The sequence below is a fragment of the Colletotrichum godetiae genome, assembly GCF_030913485.1.
Source record: "Colletotrichum godetiae strain CBS 193.32 chromosome Unknown BDP55scaffold_2, whole genome shotgun sequence".
NCBI lineage: Eukaryota > Fungi > Ascomycota > Sordariomycetes > Glomerellales > Glomerellaceae > Colletotrichum > Colletotrichum godetiae.
This window is the reverse complement of record NW_026851250.1, coordinates 1396401-1412137: the sequence shown is the minus strand read 5'-3', so window position 1 is coordinate 1412137 and position 15737 is coordinate 1396401. Positions and strand designations below refer to the sequence as shown.

General features: G+C 53.2%; 5 protein-coding genes across 5 annotated transcripts; 3 read left to right on the top strand and 2 right to left on the bottom strand.

The window, feature by feature from the left end:
- Positions 1-315: 315 nt before the first annotated feature.
- Positions 316-2241, top strand: BDP55DRAFT_626138 (uncharacterized protein; the record flags this gene model as incomplete). The annotated part of the gene is made up of 3 exons (XM_060571595.1): positions 316-858; positions 916-1888; positions 1964-2241. 3 exons carry the CDS (start codon positions 316-318, stop codon positions 2239-2241), a joined length of 1794 nt encoding a protein of 597 aa, XP_060436331.1.
- Positions 2242-2835: 594 nt separating this feature from the next.
- Positions 2836-3696, top strand: BDP55DRAFT_723088 (uncharacterized protein; the record flags this gene model as incomplete). Its single annotated transcript, XM_060578697.1, has 1 exon — positions 2836-3696. The coding sequence occupies one exon, from the start codon at positions 2836-2838 to the stop codon at positions 3694-3696; it is 861 nt and encodes a 286-aa protein (XP_060436330.1).
- A 118-nt stretch (positions 3697-3814) lies between these two features.
- On the bottom strand, positions 3815-6902 carry BDP55DRAFT_643475 (hydantoinase B/oxoprolinase). Its single transcript, XM_060573507.1, has 2 exons — positions 5931-6902; positions 3815-5879 (listed from the first exon to the last, which is right to left on the bottom strand). Exons 1-2 carry the CDS (start codon positions 6800-6802, stop codon positions 4082-4084), a joined length of 2670 nt encoding a protein of 889 aa, XP_060436329.1. The 5' UTR covers positions 6803-6902; the 3' UTR covers positions 3815-4081.
- Positions 6903-9376: 2474 nt separating this feature from the next.
- BDP55DRAFT_539453 (PXA domain-containing protein) lies at positions 9377-12673 on the bottom strand (the record flags this gene model as incomplete). The annotated part of the gene is made up of 1 exon (XM_060568032.1): positions 9377-12673. The coding sequence occupies one exon, from the start codon at positions 12671-12673 to the stop codon at positions 9377-9379; it is 3297 nt and encodes a 1098-aa protein (XP_060436328.1).
- A 1331-nt stretch (positions 12674-14004) lies between these two features.
- On the top strand, positions 14005-14585 carry BDP55DRAFT_626134 (transcriptional Coactivator p15; the record flags this gene model as incomplete). Its single annotated transcript, XM_060571594.1, has 2 exons — positions 14005-14160; positions 14268-14585. 2 exons carry the CDS (start codon positions 14005-14007, stop codon positions 14583-14585), a joined length of 474 nt encoding a protein of 157 aa, XP_060436327.1.
- Positions 14586-15737: the final 1152 nt, after the last annotated feature.

The following is a 15737-nucleotide window of genomic DNA, read 5'->3' as shown; positions in this document are numbered from 1 at the left end:
CACGTAGCCTTCCTGATGACATTAGTGTCTTCAAGGGGGGCTGGAACTCGGGAGGAACGTAGCAGCTGCACGAGTATGGCACAATTTGCCGCTGATTAAACCATGGATATTTAGTGTCGTTATATGACCAGCCTGAGAGCTCAATACTTCGAGTTCTGGCTCGTCAGTCGCAAATACCAACGTCAGCGATGCCAAGCAAATGGCAAGGTGAAGTCTCAATTCGACGATATTTGCCTACATTGCGCTATTTTGACTGGGCTCTAAGAGCAGCCTCATTTCCAATCGCCTGGCCAAGGACCAGCAAACCATTTCGACATGGCGGCCAATCACACTCTTGGGATGGACTTTGACAGCTATTCTTACCAGTCTGGCGGTCCAGGTTGGCCTCAGTCGGTGTACAACATCTATGAATCGAAGGACTCAGCTTATCCCATTACCGTCGATCTTCCATACGCTTGGAGGTCTGTACCAATCAACGCCCATGAGGACTGCTACGATCCGACATTTCTGTTTCGTGACTCGGCTCCGAATGTCTACGGTTGCGCTGCCCTCGCGACTTCAGCGTTCCTCGTGCAGAAACATGATATCGTCGCCGACAAAACTGTCAAAGAAGCGAATGCAAAAGTCAATTTTGGCTCTCTGGACACGTTCAATGCCTCGCGGGTCATTGAAATAATCGTCGGCTGCGTCGAAGCATCCTGTACCGACAACAATACCTTGGGAGACTGCGATCCGAAAGTCGCGGAGCTCACACATGATCAAGTGGTAGCCGCTGATCTGAACGTGGTCTTGCATACCCTTGAATCCTTGTGCTCTTTCCTGACAAAAGAGCCAGAGGCCGATATTGCTGGCCCCGGAGTAAGAGATGATGTTGATCCGAGGGAGGGGGGCGACTCTGTGCTGACAATATTATAGATTGCCGTATCATACTACATACAAATTGCGCTGTGCATCTGGTTCTTCATTTTTGGCGGCCTCCTCCCACACGAGCCTGACTCATCCACATTCTTTGGTATGCTAAGTGTCATCAGATGGTGCTTCAGGAAGTGTCGCCGACGTTCAAATACGGAAATGGACCGCCTTCGCTCAACCTTGACATACCTACGCTCAACTCGCTTTTCCGTGGCCTTGTACTCGGCCATGATCGAGTTTCAAGAGACGCAGGCCTTCTTCGTCATGGCAATCGAGACAGCGACCCTCACCATGGTCATCATGAACAGCGAGTCCCTCGCCATCCGAGTCGACGTCAGCGCCGCCAAGGCATTCGCCACGGCCAACACGCTGTTGGTTCTCATCACCCAAGCCATCATGCAGCGGAGAGGCATATACTGGTGGTACACATTCGTGCTCACAACGATCGTCTACGTCCTCTGTGCCATCATTCAGCTGCTCAGCCTTCCGGCGCCGTCGTCCTCCCCGAATTCTTCGGATTCCTCTCTTGAGCTCCCGGCCTGTGGCGGACAGCGAAGTATCCTACAAACGTGTATGCAATTCGGTGACGGCGATTTCTACTTCGTCGACGGATATGGGCGGTCGAGTGACAAAAGCACTTATTTTGTCATTTACACAGCAATCATGGTATTTCTGGCAGCAGATCATCTCGGACATACCCCTCGTCTACGGAGGATGAAGGACTCGGCACGCCAGGCTCTCGAAGACCGCAAGATTCGCATACCCGCCTGGATATTCAAAATTTCGTCCTTCTTGGGAAAGCTCTTGTGGTTCCTCCTGGTTATCGTAATGGCTATGGCTATATTTGCCAACGTCATCCAAGTACACAAGTTTGTTCGACAAACAATGCGCAACAAAAAGCAGTGGACATTTGGCCAAGTTGTTGCGGTACTGGTGTGGGCGCCAGTGCTATCCAAGTACATCTACTACAACATTTGTAAGCTCAGTTCTAGCATAACACCAGGCGAAGGCTTGAAGCTTGGCACATTAGCTGACTTTTAAACTCCTCTAGTCGGCATCGAGCTCGGCGTTGGCAAGCGAATAGACGACCAGTACAAGGTCGTGCTCAACGAAGAAAAGCTACCATCAACACCTACCGGAACACAAGAGCGATTCGATTCTTCGAGGAACTTGGTGGACGAAACCAGCTACATCAGCCTTAGCGCCATCGGGGACGGTTATGAAGATCAGAGACCCCCAAGGATAGAGACAAGGTCGTTCTCAGGAGGGGTTAAGCGCAAACCGTTGCCGCCGGGGGCCGACACTCAGTGGCCCAGATGTGATGCGTAGAGCTGGGAGCACAGCAGACGGCTAGATCGGAGTGGATTCCATCTCATAGAACTTAACGAAGCTTGGATTTAACATGAATTTGACATTTCAAAGTTTTCAGGATGGTTGCTTTTGACATACTTGGCAACGTCCCTGCCTAACCTTAAGTACTACGCAGAGAACTTGCCCAGGCTTGGAGATCTTTCTACGATGCTATATATTCGATGGAACTACCCAAGAATACGGCTCTGCAACGGTTCTGCGGTCGGTGATGGCGTGGCTGAACCTTGTTGGCCTATTCATGGTGTATTTCAACATGATCCTCGTGGTATCCGCAACGGTTGTCCGCAACCTTGTATCAGTTGTTCCTGAAAATTCCAACCATAAACTTCAACATCAACACCGTGATGGCTATTTCTTTTGCGGGCCTGCTCGTGACTCTGGTTTTCTCAAAGCTTTCTCCGAAATATCTCTCCCAGAAAGCTATATAGAGGAAGCCGGTTCCCTCCCAAGACCATAATCCTCCCAATCTTCCATCTCTCCCACACACAACCATCCATCATCAATTTAAATACCCAACTCCAAACAGACAAACAAACAACCAAGTCCTTCAAGATGCCTTCACAGACTTCTAATCTTTACTTCCTCACCCTGGCCCTCGCCGCCACAACCTCAGCCATCGCTATTCCGGCTAAGATGACTCCCACATCAACCATCGGCTCAGTCATAACAAGCCCCTCTCCCATACCAACTGAAGTTACAAACTGGAAATGGGTCATCGGCTTGTCTGACTACGTCGAGTCGACAATCAAGGAGGAGGAAGACAGTTCCGACATCAAAGAGGACGAGAACGCCTCTGTTACAGTACCCACCGTCCCCGAGACTTTCAGCACGGTGACTCCTTCAGCTCCCAGCAGTGCCGCCATCGTCACCCCCACACTCACCCTCACCCCCGAGACCTCAGCCAAGGCCGTCCCAACAGAGGATGCTATGGCCTGGAACTGGGCCCTCCCCGCCCTCCAGCTAATCGAGGCCCGCGAGCTCGGAGACTCCACCACCTTTGCCAACCGCCGTACAGGTTCTGGAACCGACAAGGTGGACAAGTCCTACGTCGTAGAGGATAAGAAGAATGAGCAAGATCCCAAGCCCCGTCTCGATGAGGTCGCAAAGGAGATCATCGGACAATTCAAACCCCCTTCCCTGCCGCTGCAGACCGACGGCCCCAACAAAGTCGAACCCTCCAAGAAGAAGGCCGAGTCCACCATCCTCACCGAGACCCGTCTCTTCAAGACCGTGGCAACCCCGGCTATCAAGGCTCGGGCTCCCAGCAGCATGACCATGGAGATTGAGCCTACGCCTACCAAAAAGGCCAAAGCCGACTTCACGATTCAGACGGATATGAGGCTGCATCCAACCGTTACAGCTCCGACAGCAACGGCTCAGGAATCTAAAGCCACAGCCATGATGGAGGGTTAAGCCTACTCAGTAGAGCTTGAGAGGGAGGGAGCATCATTAAGACCATGAGTGGTCGGTAGCACCCTAGGGGTATTCTTCTCAGTATAATGCGGTAGGAATAAAGAGGGATTACTGAATCTATGAACCGGTGAACATGTTGTTTCAATGCTGTCTGTTTACTCTTCCGTCGCCTTCCTAGTCGAGACTATTCCCACCACCACTGGCATGACTTCTACATCAATTGTTAGCTCAGTCGTGAGAAGCTCCATCGCCGCTTCTACACTCTCCTCTACAGTCAAGGTTCCAGCCGAGCCACTATTTTACACGGAGGTTGAGCGAAAAAGTAGACGGACTTTCCTACTCAAACGCTAAATATCCTGATAGCAGGTGCCCATTGGAGCTTCTCCTAGACCTGCAGAGCAGTATCCTCCCTATTCGCATGACTCCCCTTCCTCCACCCATCCGTCGGGTCCTTCTTACTACTGACCCCCTTCTCAGCCCCAACCTTGCCCCATCCACCACCACCAGGAGTATTGATAATAATCCTTTCCCCAGGCTTCATCGGCGCACTATTCTTCGCCCCCAGATTAAACCTCCGCTCCTCATACTCCACCACCTCTTCCTTCTCCTCTCCAGCAGCACCCTTCAACCTCTTCAGTGACTTCTCCCAGCTCCCCTTCTCAACTTTCCTCACCCAAACATTCAACCCAGCCTCAGCATCCTCCCCACCAGCAAGCCCGTACGGCCTATACACCCTCCTCTCACTCAAAATCGACACCTGCACAGGGATTCGGAACTCGATGTCCCTCACGACACCATCACCGCCCCTATGCTGCCCATTGCCACCAGACCCCTTCCTCAACGAAAATTCCCTCAAAATCACGGGATACCGCCTCTCGAACACCTCTGAATCGGTGATGCGGGTATTTGTCATGTGTGTATGCACACCGCTCGTGCCCTCCCAACTCGGCCCCGCGCCGCTGCCGCCCGCAATTGTCTCGTAATACCCGAACCCCTTTACCTCTTTCTGCCCCGTCACGTTGCCGCCAAACCCGAATGTAAGGTTGTTACAGTCGCCCTGGCTCGCGGCGCACGCCTGGAAGGCCTTGAAGATGACGTCCGTCACGCGCTGGCTCGTCAGGACGTTGCCACCCACGACGGCTGCCCCGTCCGACGGTGACAGCAGCGATTTGGGCGGGATCTTGACGTTAATCGGCTTCAGGCATCCCTGGTTCAGGGGTATGTCCTCTGAAATAAGACAGCGGAGGCAGTAAATGATTGCACTGTACGTCACGGCTTCGGGGGCGTTGACGTTGCCGTAGACTTCGGGCCCGGTACCCTCGAAGTCAAATACCGCCTCGCCCTTGTCAGCATCGATCGTGACCTTGAGACGAATCGGGCTGCCGTCATCCATGAAGTCCACCGCTTGCAAGTCTTTGCCCTCGAATCGCTTGCTAACCTCCTTCAGCAGAGTACGGACGCACAGCTCGGCGTTATTTTGAATGTGCACCATGTAAAACTGCACAGTCTCCTCGCCATACTCCGCAATGAGACCCTCAATCAGCGCAATACCCTTCTGGTTCGCCGAGACCTGGGCTCTCAGATCGTTGATGTTGTCAGCCAAGCAGCGTGTTCCACTACAACCGGGATACTGCGCAGGCTCGTTATACAACAACTCCGTCACTCTCTTTTCATCGAAATGCCCTTCGCTAACAAGCTTCTCGCTCTTAATCGCAGCGCCCTCCTGGAACAGCTCCTTTGAGTGGGGAGGCATACTACCAGCCGTGATACCTCCGATATCAGCATGATGCGCTCTTGAGGCGGCATAGAAGAGGATCTTGTCGCCCTTGTCGTTGAAAGCCGGCATCACGAGGGTGATGTCTGGCAAGTGGGTGCCTCCGTAGGAAGGGTGGTTGGAAATGATGACGTCGCCCTTTTTCAAATCGCCTTTCCAAATTTCGGCCTGTCGCTTGACACAGGTTGACATTGAGCCCAAGTGAACAGGGAGATGGGGAGCATTAGCTACAAGACCGCCCGTCGCGTCGAAGATGGCGCAGGAGAAGTCGAGTCTCTCTTTGACGTTGGTGCTGACACTCGTTTTCTGGAGTGCTCTACCCATTTGTTCTGCGATAGCCATGAATCGATGACCAAAGATGCTCAGCATAATCGGGTCGACTTCTCGTTCGCCTTGGTTCTTTGGTAATCTACAACCAGAGGTAAGCTTCACGTTTTCGAATTGGACGAGTCTTACATGCCCGTCGTCCTTGGATCCTTCCTTCTCAATATCGATCACGACATGAGTATCAAGAACCAGTGCAGTGGCCTTTGGCGTAACCACGATAGTCTGCGTACCATCCGCAAGCATGGCAGGTCCTTTAATAGTCTCGCCGGTACTCAAGTCCTTAAGCTTGTATACCGGGGTATCAAGCCGACCCTCTTCGAAATACACCTGCTGTCGGTTATGCGCCTTACTCTGCTCCACATCCTGTCTCTTCAACTCCTTGAGCTGCTGATCCACCGTCTTCTCCGCATGCCTGAAGCTCTTTCCGATACCGCGAACGCGCACATCATCGACAATGATATCTCGATCGTCGAGGGTGAACCCAAACTCATAGCGATGCTGCTGAATAAAAGCCACGCCGAAGTCCCAGTCCTTGGTATTCTTCTGCTCGTCCTGATCGGGCCTGATAATCATCAGCGCGGACTCGGTACCGCGGTACCTCATGTTGAGGTACTCCTCAAACACAATCTCCTTTTCGTCAAAGCCTTGGTCGCGCAAGGCCTTGCGGGACTTGTCCTTGAGCTTCTCCATCTTGCTCTTCAGCTCGTCCACTGCTTTGCCGGGGTACTCCCAAACCTTGGAATCAGGTTCTTGGCGCTCGTCGACGACGTCTGCGAGTGCCATGCCGTAGGCTGATAATACAGAAGAGTACCTATGGATGAGAATCTGCTGAATACCTAGAGCCTCGGCAATGGCAACAGCGTGCTGTCCACCGGCACCACCAAACGTTGCCAATCGGTGCTTGGAGGAATCATGTCCCTTGGCTTCCGTGATAGACCTGATGGGTCTCGTCATAGTTTCATTCGCAACAGTCAAGAAGCCGTACGCCACCTCGTCGACGCTCATACTCTTCCCAGTCTCCTTATTAACCTGGTCCGCAAGTTCCTGCAGGACCTTCTTGCTAGCCTCAGGATCGAGCCCTTGATCCTCCTTCTCGCCAAAGATCTTGGGGAAGAACTCGGGGAGCAAACGGCCAAGGTAGAGATTAGCATCAGTCACAGTCGCCGGGCCTCCCTTCCGATAGCACGCCGGACCCGGGTGCGCGCCAGCAGACTCGGGCCCCACGGCAAACAGCCCATTCTTCCAGAAAAGCATAGACCCGCCACCCGCCGCGACCGTGTTGATGTCCAGCTGCGGCGACTGGATAGTCACTCCGGCCGTGGTTGTCTCAAACACGTGCTCGTATCGTCCCTCGCCGAACCGAGAGACGTCGGTGCTCGTGCCGCCCATGTCGAATCCGATCACGGGTATCTTTGTCTCTTCGTCGTACGACGTGATGGCGTACCCCACAACACCGCCAGCCGGCCCGGAGAGAATGGCCTTGAGTCCGGTGAAGTTCTCCACGTCGACTAGACCGCCGTCGCTCTGCATGAATTCGCACCGGGCGCCCTTGGCACCTTCTTCCTGCTGAACGCTCCTCGTCCCCAAACCGCCCTCAAACCCAGCCTGAAAGCCCGAGATGTACTTTTTGATGGCTGGTGTCAGATACGCGTCCGCGCAAACGGATGTCGCCCGTGAGACCAGTTTGATCATGGGCATGAGTTCATGACTGAGAGAAATGTGCTTGAAGCCAATCTCCTTTGCAATCTTACCGACCAAGGCCTCGTGGTCGGGAAAGGTGTATCCGTGCATCAAACACGCCGCAATACTCCGTATCCCCGAGTCGTAGATCTCTTGCAACTGATCCTTGATAACCTGTGCCTCAGGACGCCGTAATATCCTCACAGCCTCTCCCGATGTCCCCTGAACAAGCTCCTCTTTCGCTGCCTCCGGCGTCCCAGCCTTGGCAGACACCTCAGTCAAACGCCTCGTCGGGTCCTCTGCATAATCCTCCAGCGTAACACGCTCGTCGACCTCAACTACCTTCTCATACAACACATCCGGCTTCTGAATCGCCAGATCAAAGATCTTGGGCCTGCTCTGGTTACCGATGGCGAGGCAGTCCTTGAACCCCTTTGTCACGACCATGGCGATCTTCTCGCCCTTGCGCTCCAGCAGGGCATTGGTGGCTACGGTGGTGCCCATGCGGATGGAATCGATCCTCTTTGTGTCGAGGGCTTCGCCGCGGGGGATTTCCCTCTCGAGGAAGTGTGACATGATGCGTCGGATGCCCTCGAGCGGCGCGTCTTCGTAGTTGGCTGGGTCTTCGGAGAGGAGCTTGATTATTGTCTCTTTGCCGTTGAGTTCGCCGACGCAGTCGGTGAAGGTGCCGCCGCGGTCGATGGCGATGCGGATGCCGCGGTCTCGTGAGTCTGAAGCCATTGTGACGGTAGACCTCGATACTGTAGGAATTAGGGGAGGTATGTGCCTGAGAGTTACGTCGCCCAGGGTTTCTGGTTCACTTTTCAACTGAAAATATCAGAAAGTGTCACAGAAAGACCAAAGTAGAATTCAAGAGTAGAGACGAAGGCTAAAGATCATGAATTCAACTCGATGATCCGATGACAAATCGTGTAGGCATCGACGTCAACGGGATCATACAACGGAGGGCGCTGCCGATAAGACAAGGAGCTTGGAGCTCCGCACCCCACTACTAGCGTGATCTACCCCGCCTTCCGCACCCGTGGAGTCGCGGACGGACAGGTGCAGAGTGGAGGCGTTCTTGCGCTTCGAGCTGTTGAGGCATTAGAGTGGACTCAATCAATCATATCAAATGTTAAAGTGAGTAAGGTTAAAACAGCAATGGAAAGGGTAAACAAAAAAGAGTTCACCCCCCGGTGGGGCTACATCTCTTGGTGCTCATGCTGGGAAATCGAACTCGAACTCGTAGCCTGTCGTCGAGTAGGCTGTTGGCGTACTTTTATTTTAATTATTGACCATAACCACTCCACCACCCAGCCAGTTTGACCTGACCCCCGACCTAGAGGGCGCCTGCTGGCTGGCGATGGGGATGGATCTGGAGGGGTATTTGGATGCTTGTCGTGTATTCGGTTGGTGGAATATGTCATGGAATGAAGGCTTGGGAAGGGTGCCTGCGGTATGGCCTTCACCGCTCGCTACCTTTGTAGTCACGGGGTCGATACACCATCTTTCTCTGCCTCGCGAGGTAAATGGTGGTGCTGAACTGTTTTCCCAGGAACTTACTTTTCATCCTTGCCTCAACTCTTTGAGGGTGCGATTAAGAAAGAGACACTAGGCGTGTAGTTTCACGCAAGTAATCGTCACCGATCAAAGAACGCAACATCTTCATGGTTTGTATATGTCCGTCAATTATTAAGTATGTATGTATAGTAATCTTGTTCTCGTCCCCAGCGATGCCAAGTTGCCTGGCATCGGTCGTTTCCATGTCTTTCTTTCAAGTCATATAGTCTTACAAACAGCGACTGCTTTGCGCTGTGCTGCGCTCTCTCGTCTTCTTATCCGATAATTGGTACTAAAAGGGTGTATCGCGCCGGCGCCAAAGGGATGAAATGGTGGAAACTAGTGGGTGACGACCCTCACAGCCTGGAGCATCATGCCAAACATGAAGCCCCGCGCCACCTCTTGAATCTGAAGACTGTCAAAGATACGGCCCAGTGCGTCGGTCGTCGCCGCCTGTCCCATAACGCCAGTCAAAGCAGCCGGAACACCTCGTTTGATGAGAAGGTTGCGTGCCTTGACGCGTAACTTCTCCTTCTCTTCCTCCGTCATCTCGGCAGGCCAGGTGGCCCGCTCTTCATCAGTCGGCATCGTGTTTTCTCTCAGCTTGCGCAGGTGGTACGCGAGTCCTTCATCCTTGGTGTTGGCATCGATGACGGATTCCTGCATCATCTTTTGGATTGCGATCAAGGACGGGTTGCCAGGTCGCAAAAGGAACGACTTTGCTGCGGCTAGCAGAGTTCGTCGAATGTTCCAAGCGGATGAGAGCGTGTACATCTCATTAATAATTGCGAAGACCAGCTCAACTGCCACGTTTGTTTCTTGTTCCTGGAGAGGGGAGTATTGCCGTGCAGGCTTCGCTTCCTTCTTCTTCGGTTGCGTCTGTGGAAGACCCGGTGAAAGAGCCCCCATAGAATTGCGCGGGGAGATGACTTCATCCATTTTAGCCTGCATGTCCCCTTGGGTAGGTGACTGGTAGTCTTCCGGCATCTCGTCCGGCGGCGGAGGCAGGTATTGAAGGTTCATGACATCGAGACTTGTTGACGAGGGAGAACGCAGGGCGGGCGACTGCAAGGGCGCCAGGCTCGAAGCTCTACTATGTTCGCGACTGCCAGTAGCACTTGGAGTGTTCCTCTCCCAACGATCGGAGCGAGGCTTGAGGCTGTCTGTCTCGGTATCGCCTCGGGGGTCAAAGCTAGGTCGTCGTTCCATAGGGGCGATCTTGCCTGGCTGAGTTGAGACAATCGACGATCTTTGGCTGTCGAGACTGTCCCGGCCCTTCCGAGGGCCCACTCCAGTCGTCGGCGAAGTCAGTGCCGCGTTGAGACTGGTAGTGCTGTCCATCCTTGGCGGTGTTCCCGTAGACCAGCGATGATTTGATGTTTGAATCTCCGACAACGAGGATGCGGTGTTCTTTCTTGGGCCGAGACCGATGTTGTTGAACATGCCAGTCACCCCGCCAAACACTGCCTTGCCGCCCTCCATGGCACCCTTGGGGCCCATGGTCAAAACATCCAACATGTTCTTGCCAACCGCGTCCCATGGCAGACCCGACTTGGAATTGCTGTGACCGTGACCCGAGTCTTTCTCGAGGAAGCGTTTCATGCCCTCGCTCTCTGCGAGTGACTTATACCAACAAGCGTCCTTGACGTAACGCTCCAACTCACCACGAAGCGACTCCCGCGTGTGCGACTTCCAGTTAGGAAGCGCAGCATGCTGTTCTGTGAAAGCTGTCACGCCCGAAATATTTGCAATACGTCTCAAGATCTCGTGCAGAGTCTCAAAGTCGGAGTACTGCCTAACAATCATCCAGCCGGGGTAATGAGACGAAGATGGCTCGATCTGAACCATGTAGTCCCAGTTGGGCTTGCTTCGGATACGGTTTTTGTCGTCACCATCCTCATACAGAGTAATGGTGGCATTGTGCAGCGTTAAAGGAAGCTTGCGGGAGCTTTCGTCAGGCACCTCAGGCTCCTCCTTCGCGGGTGGCACGATCTGATCAAAGTTCAAGAATTGGGACGCGCTCCCGGTAGAGACGTGTTTGGATGAAGGCTGTTTCGGTGACGACTTCTGGCTGGAAGAGTCCGTGACAGGCGAGTGCATGCTTTCCCGCTTAGAAACGTCGGACTCATTCGAACCACTCGAACCATTCGTTGAAGGCTTCTCCGCGGAAGACAAGGATCTCGGTGACAGCTCTCCGGGGGAAGACACAATTTTGCCTTCGGTAGTCTGGACTGTCGGTTTAGACACCGAATCAACGCTCTGTCGCGTCTTGACTCTCTTAGACTCTTCTTCGGCGATCAGGGCGTTCATTCGCTTCATTTCCTCCATGGCTTCCTCCATTTCTTCGTCAGCCTTGCTGAGCTGCTTCTTGTGCGAGACCAGGGATCCTTTACGACGCTCGCGTTCCATATCTAGTGAGTTGCGGTTTCCCTTGGTCAGGGCGATGTTGCCGACGTTTCCGTCAATGTCGATGAATGCATTCGCATTGCTGGCGGCGCTGGCAGTGGCTGCCTCGGGGCCCGTCTGCATGCCAACGTCGATGGCCTGACTAAAGTCAGGTTCTCCGGCTTCCAAAAGGTAGACAATCCAGGCATTGATCCACTCCGGCGTCGAGCATGACTGTAAGCTCATCTCAAGAATCACACCTGCCAGGATTTCCCGGAGGAACACGCGAGCAGGATCGCAATTATATGCCGACCGCTCCAGGAACCCAAGCAGGTCGTCTGCGACATTGTGAAATTTCGCAGCCTGTTGGGGCCGACTCAGGAGATTGGCCAGATTCGAGTTTGGGTTTTCTTCGAGATATTTAGAGATAACCTCTGGGGCTGTCGAGTTTGGGTCGTTGTTTTGGTCGGTGAAAGCAGAGGATAACTCGGAGAGGAAGACGATGAACATGGACGATGCATTGGTCATGAAGTCGAGGAAGGAATCGGCAGGTCGTTTGCGATAGAGGTGGTTCGACACAGAGAGAAGAAACGAGTTGAGGAGTCTACGGCAGGAAAGAGGGAATGAGCTGTCCGTCGGAAGGATCGGGTTATACCACCACTTGACATAGTCGCGGATGACGGCGTCGACAAGGCCCGTCAAGGCCTCGCGCGTCTCCGGCTGAAAGTCGTCGAATCCATGAATTAGTCGATCTTCCTCTTCCTCGTCGTTTTTGGGTGGCTCTGCGATCTTGACCAAGGCCAGGCGCTGGAGGACGTCGATTCCTTTCTCGCCCCGGACCGCCCGGGACACCTCTGGATGGCGCGCTTCGTACGAAATAAAGGCGACAACACCGCCAAAAGCGCCGATCAGGACGAGTCCAACCTTGCCGAGAATGAAGTATGTCGAAGCTGCCAGGCCGACTGCGATAGCGCCTAGAGTCTCCGGTGTCGCGGTCGACAAAAACTTGAGTACTTTGGTGACCAAGTCATCTTCTTCCTCCACCTTTCCACCAGGCGTTGGCGCTTCCGACCTGGCCGCCGCTGTTGTCAAGGGAGCAGAGGAAATCGTAGTATTGTCTTCGATCGTAGGAGGAATTGTGGATGGTGTCGTTGCAGTTGTTGCCGTTGTTGTTTCAGTGACCGGGAGCTTCTCATCGGCGACGGGAGATGCGCCGCCGGGTGGATGCACTTCGGCCGGCGTCGAGTCCATGTTTGCTTAGTTCGTCGGTCTATTGAATTCGGGGGTCGCACCCTCTCTCACACATCCCTGATGCTGGAGGTGAAAAGACCAAGCGTGCATTAATCGAGCAGAGTAAGAAGCAAATTCGAGAAGGCTTCTTCTGGCCGTAAGCGTAAAGCAAGAGCAGCAAGTGATGGTCGCTGTCAGCTGCAGGCGCAAGCTCAAAAAAAAAAAGTTGGTAGAGGACAGTTGGCCGACCTTTCCGTGAGGTGGTTCTCTCGTCAGCCACACGCAGCTATGGACGGTAGGTACGGAGTAGTGTTTCGAAAAAGTCTAGCAGAAAAAAAAAGAGGCGTGCGTCAACTTGAAGTGAACCAGAACCAGCCAGAATCAGATGTTGTTTTAGGGGGGCCTAAGCGCTGATGGGACTGGGGGAGGACGGGAAGCGAATTCTTGTTGACGTCCACGGTGGAGTTTCTGGCAGATTGGCCCGCCTTGAATGGGAACGCAGATGTGCTCAAAATGCTCGCCAAAGCTCTAGACTCCTAATTTTAGTGACGGAACCCCTGCAATGGTCCAGTCGCCTAGGTAAAAATCCCCGTGTTTCTGGGCAGTGTCTGTCCACTCTGGTAGCTCTGATTCCACTTGTTTATTAAAACCGTCTATTGGATCGTCAATAATTGCAGCATGCTTGAGTCCGTAGGCATGGGATCATCAGAATTGAATAGGGGAAAGGGATAGGGATAGGTAGTGCGGCGCGAGGTACGGACAGATGGACAGAATATGGGGTTGAAACACATCTCAAGCAGCCGTGGAAGGACCATTCTGGTTCAGCTGGTTCAGGAGGCGGCAGATGCGCGCTCGAGGTGAGACAAGATAGCGATGTCCCTTGCATCGAGTGACGCGACAGGGTCTCAATGTTGGAGATTAACGTCTTTTTGGTGCACTGCGCCGCAAAATTATTCCCCAACTCCCTCCCGTCCTTGGCGTGCAACGTCTCCCCGGATGATACCTACCTCACCTTACCTTAGGTAAGCTATCTAAGGTACGGAGTAAAGGAACCTTATCTCGAGTACTACAATTCATCACGTGCCCTCGCGTCACATGCGCCGGACTGGCCGATTACGTCATCTGCTGAAAGTCGCGACAGACCACTTTACTCAACCGGCCACAACGCGACTGCCAGGTCATTGACAACTCATTGTGCATGCGATTGACAACACATTCGTGATTGCATCTCGACTCTTTCAATTTCTTCAGCCTTGCTCACCGCGCCAATCTTTCCGTCCCGACTTTCAGCCACAATCTCACCTAACACCTAGCCGATTGGTACAGCGAGTTTAGCGACAGTCCAGTCCACCATGCCATTCACCAAGGGTACTAAGCGCGCCGCCCCGCGCGACTCGCGCAGCGATTCCGAAGACGAGGTCATCACCAAGTCCAACAAGAAGACGAAAACAGCTAAGACCGGCGGAAGCAAAGATGGAGTTGACAAGGACGGCAACCCTTTCTGGGATGTGAGTTTTCTTTCTTCTTTCCACCTTGAATGCCCATTTCCATGTATTCTATCAAACTTTACTCCCTCACAGGTCGTCTTCTAACATGCCTGGCTTTCCCCTCACAGCTCTCCAATAAGCGCCGCATAGGCCTTTCCCAGTTCAAAAACACCACTTTTGTCAACATCCGCGAGTTTTACGAAAAGGACGGCGACATGCTACCCGGCAAGAAGGGCATCTCCCTCACCGTACCCCAGTACGAGGCCCTCGTCAAGGCCATGCCCGCCATCAGCGAGAAGCTGCGCGCCATGGGCCACGACGTCGAGGACGTTGAGGAGGATGGTGGCGCCCCCACTGCAGTCGAGGCTCCGAAGCCCGCGGCCAAGGAGAAGTCACGAGCCAAGAAGTCCAACATCGAGGCCACTAGTGACGAGGAGTCGGACTAGGACTCGGATTCGAGTGACAAGGACGATGACAACGAGTCTGAGTCTAATGCGGATTCGGAAAGTGGCCAGTTCGACTCGGGTTCGGAATCTAACTGAGGGAAAGGGGGGCAGGCGTTATTGAGATCAAAAGTTACACGCGTCATGCGGATTTGTTTTGTTGCTTTGTCCTGATCATGATAAGACGGGATTTGATGTTTGACAAGGGAGCGCGGGCGGGAAATCAAGACCATATTCTTCGCGGGTTGCAATTGGTGGCTAGCTTAATCTGATCGAGGTTCGGACTCTGGGCCTCGTGTGTTGTGACCTCAATTATCTCAAAATCGAGTTCGTCTCGGGAATATGCCTGCATGCTTCATTACTTTTTTGCACGTTCGTCTGGCCACGGACTTACATCAACCCATCTCGAACCGTGTAAACGGCTGGGCTGATTCTGATACTGGCCGGACGCCTTCCACGAAGATATGAAACAACAGGATACACGAACAGGACTTGTTCAAAGACTTTCTGGCGCGTTCCACGCTAGCGAGGGTCGAGGACTCCGGCAAATAAGTCTTGCATGGAATTCTGCGAGCGTGTGTAATAAGGATTCTGAGCTAAACGCAAGCCTCCACCATTTATAGCCAGTGAAGTAAGAACGATACCAACTTTGTGCGTCTACCATAGATGGTCCTCTAGTCATTCCCGGCTGCCTAAGAGCTTGCGTCAACACTGCGTTGTGATCCAGCAAACCTCAGTCAAATTATGTGTCGTCGACTACCGAGGAAAGTATAGAAAGCCATGTAGGCGGCGGATATTCCGACCAAGAAAATTGACAGGAACTTGCCTTTACACGTTTTGTAGTCTTGGGGATTGAGGTATCCGGTTGATCCTGATTATAGTGAATGTATTCTGAAGAGACGCCAGAGCGATGTCGGGTACCTACACACTGGGGCCCCGGCTGGAACCTAGCCTTACTATCGATCCGGTCTATGTCCTAGGTTTTCTCCTAGGTTGCATGTTGTAGACTTACCTCTTTTCTTCAATCCAGTCGGAATGCGAGATAGCCCTTTCCAATGCTTCATGAGTGAGAACCCAATAGAATCTCGTCTTAGATCTGAACCGGAGGATCACACAGCACGGTACCCTTTTGGGAGAGAGGAGACATCCGAGATA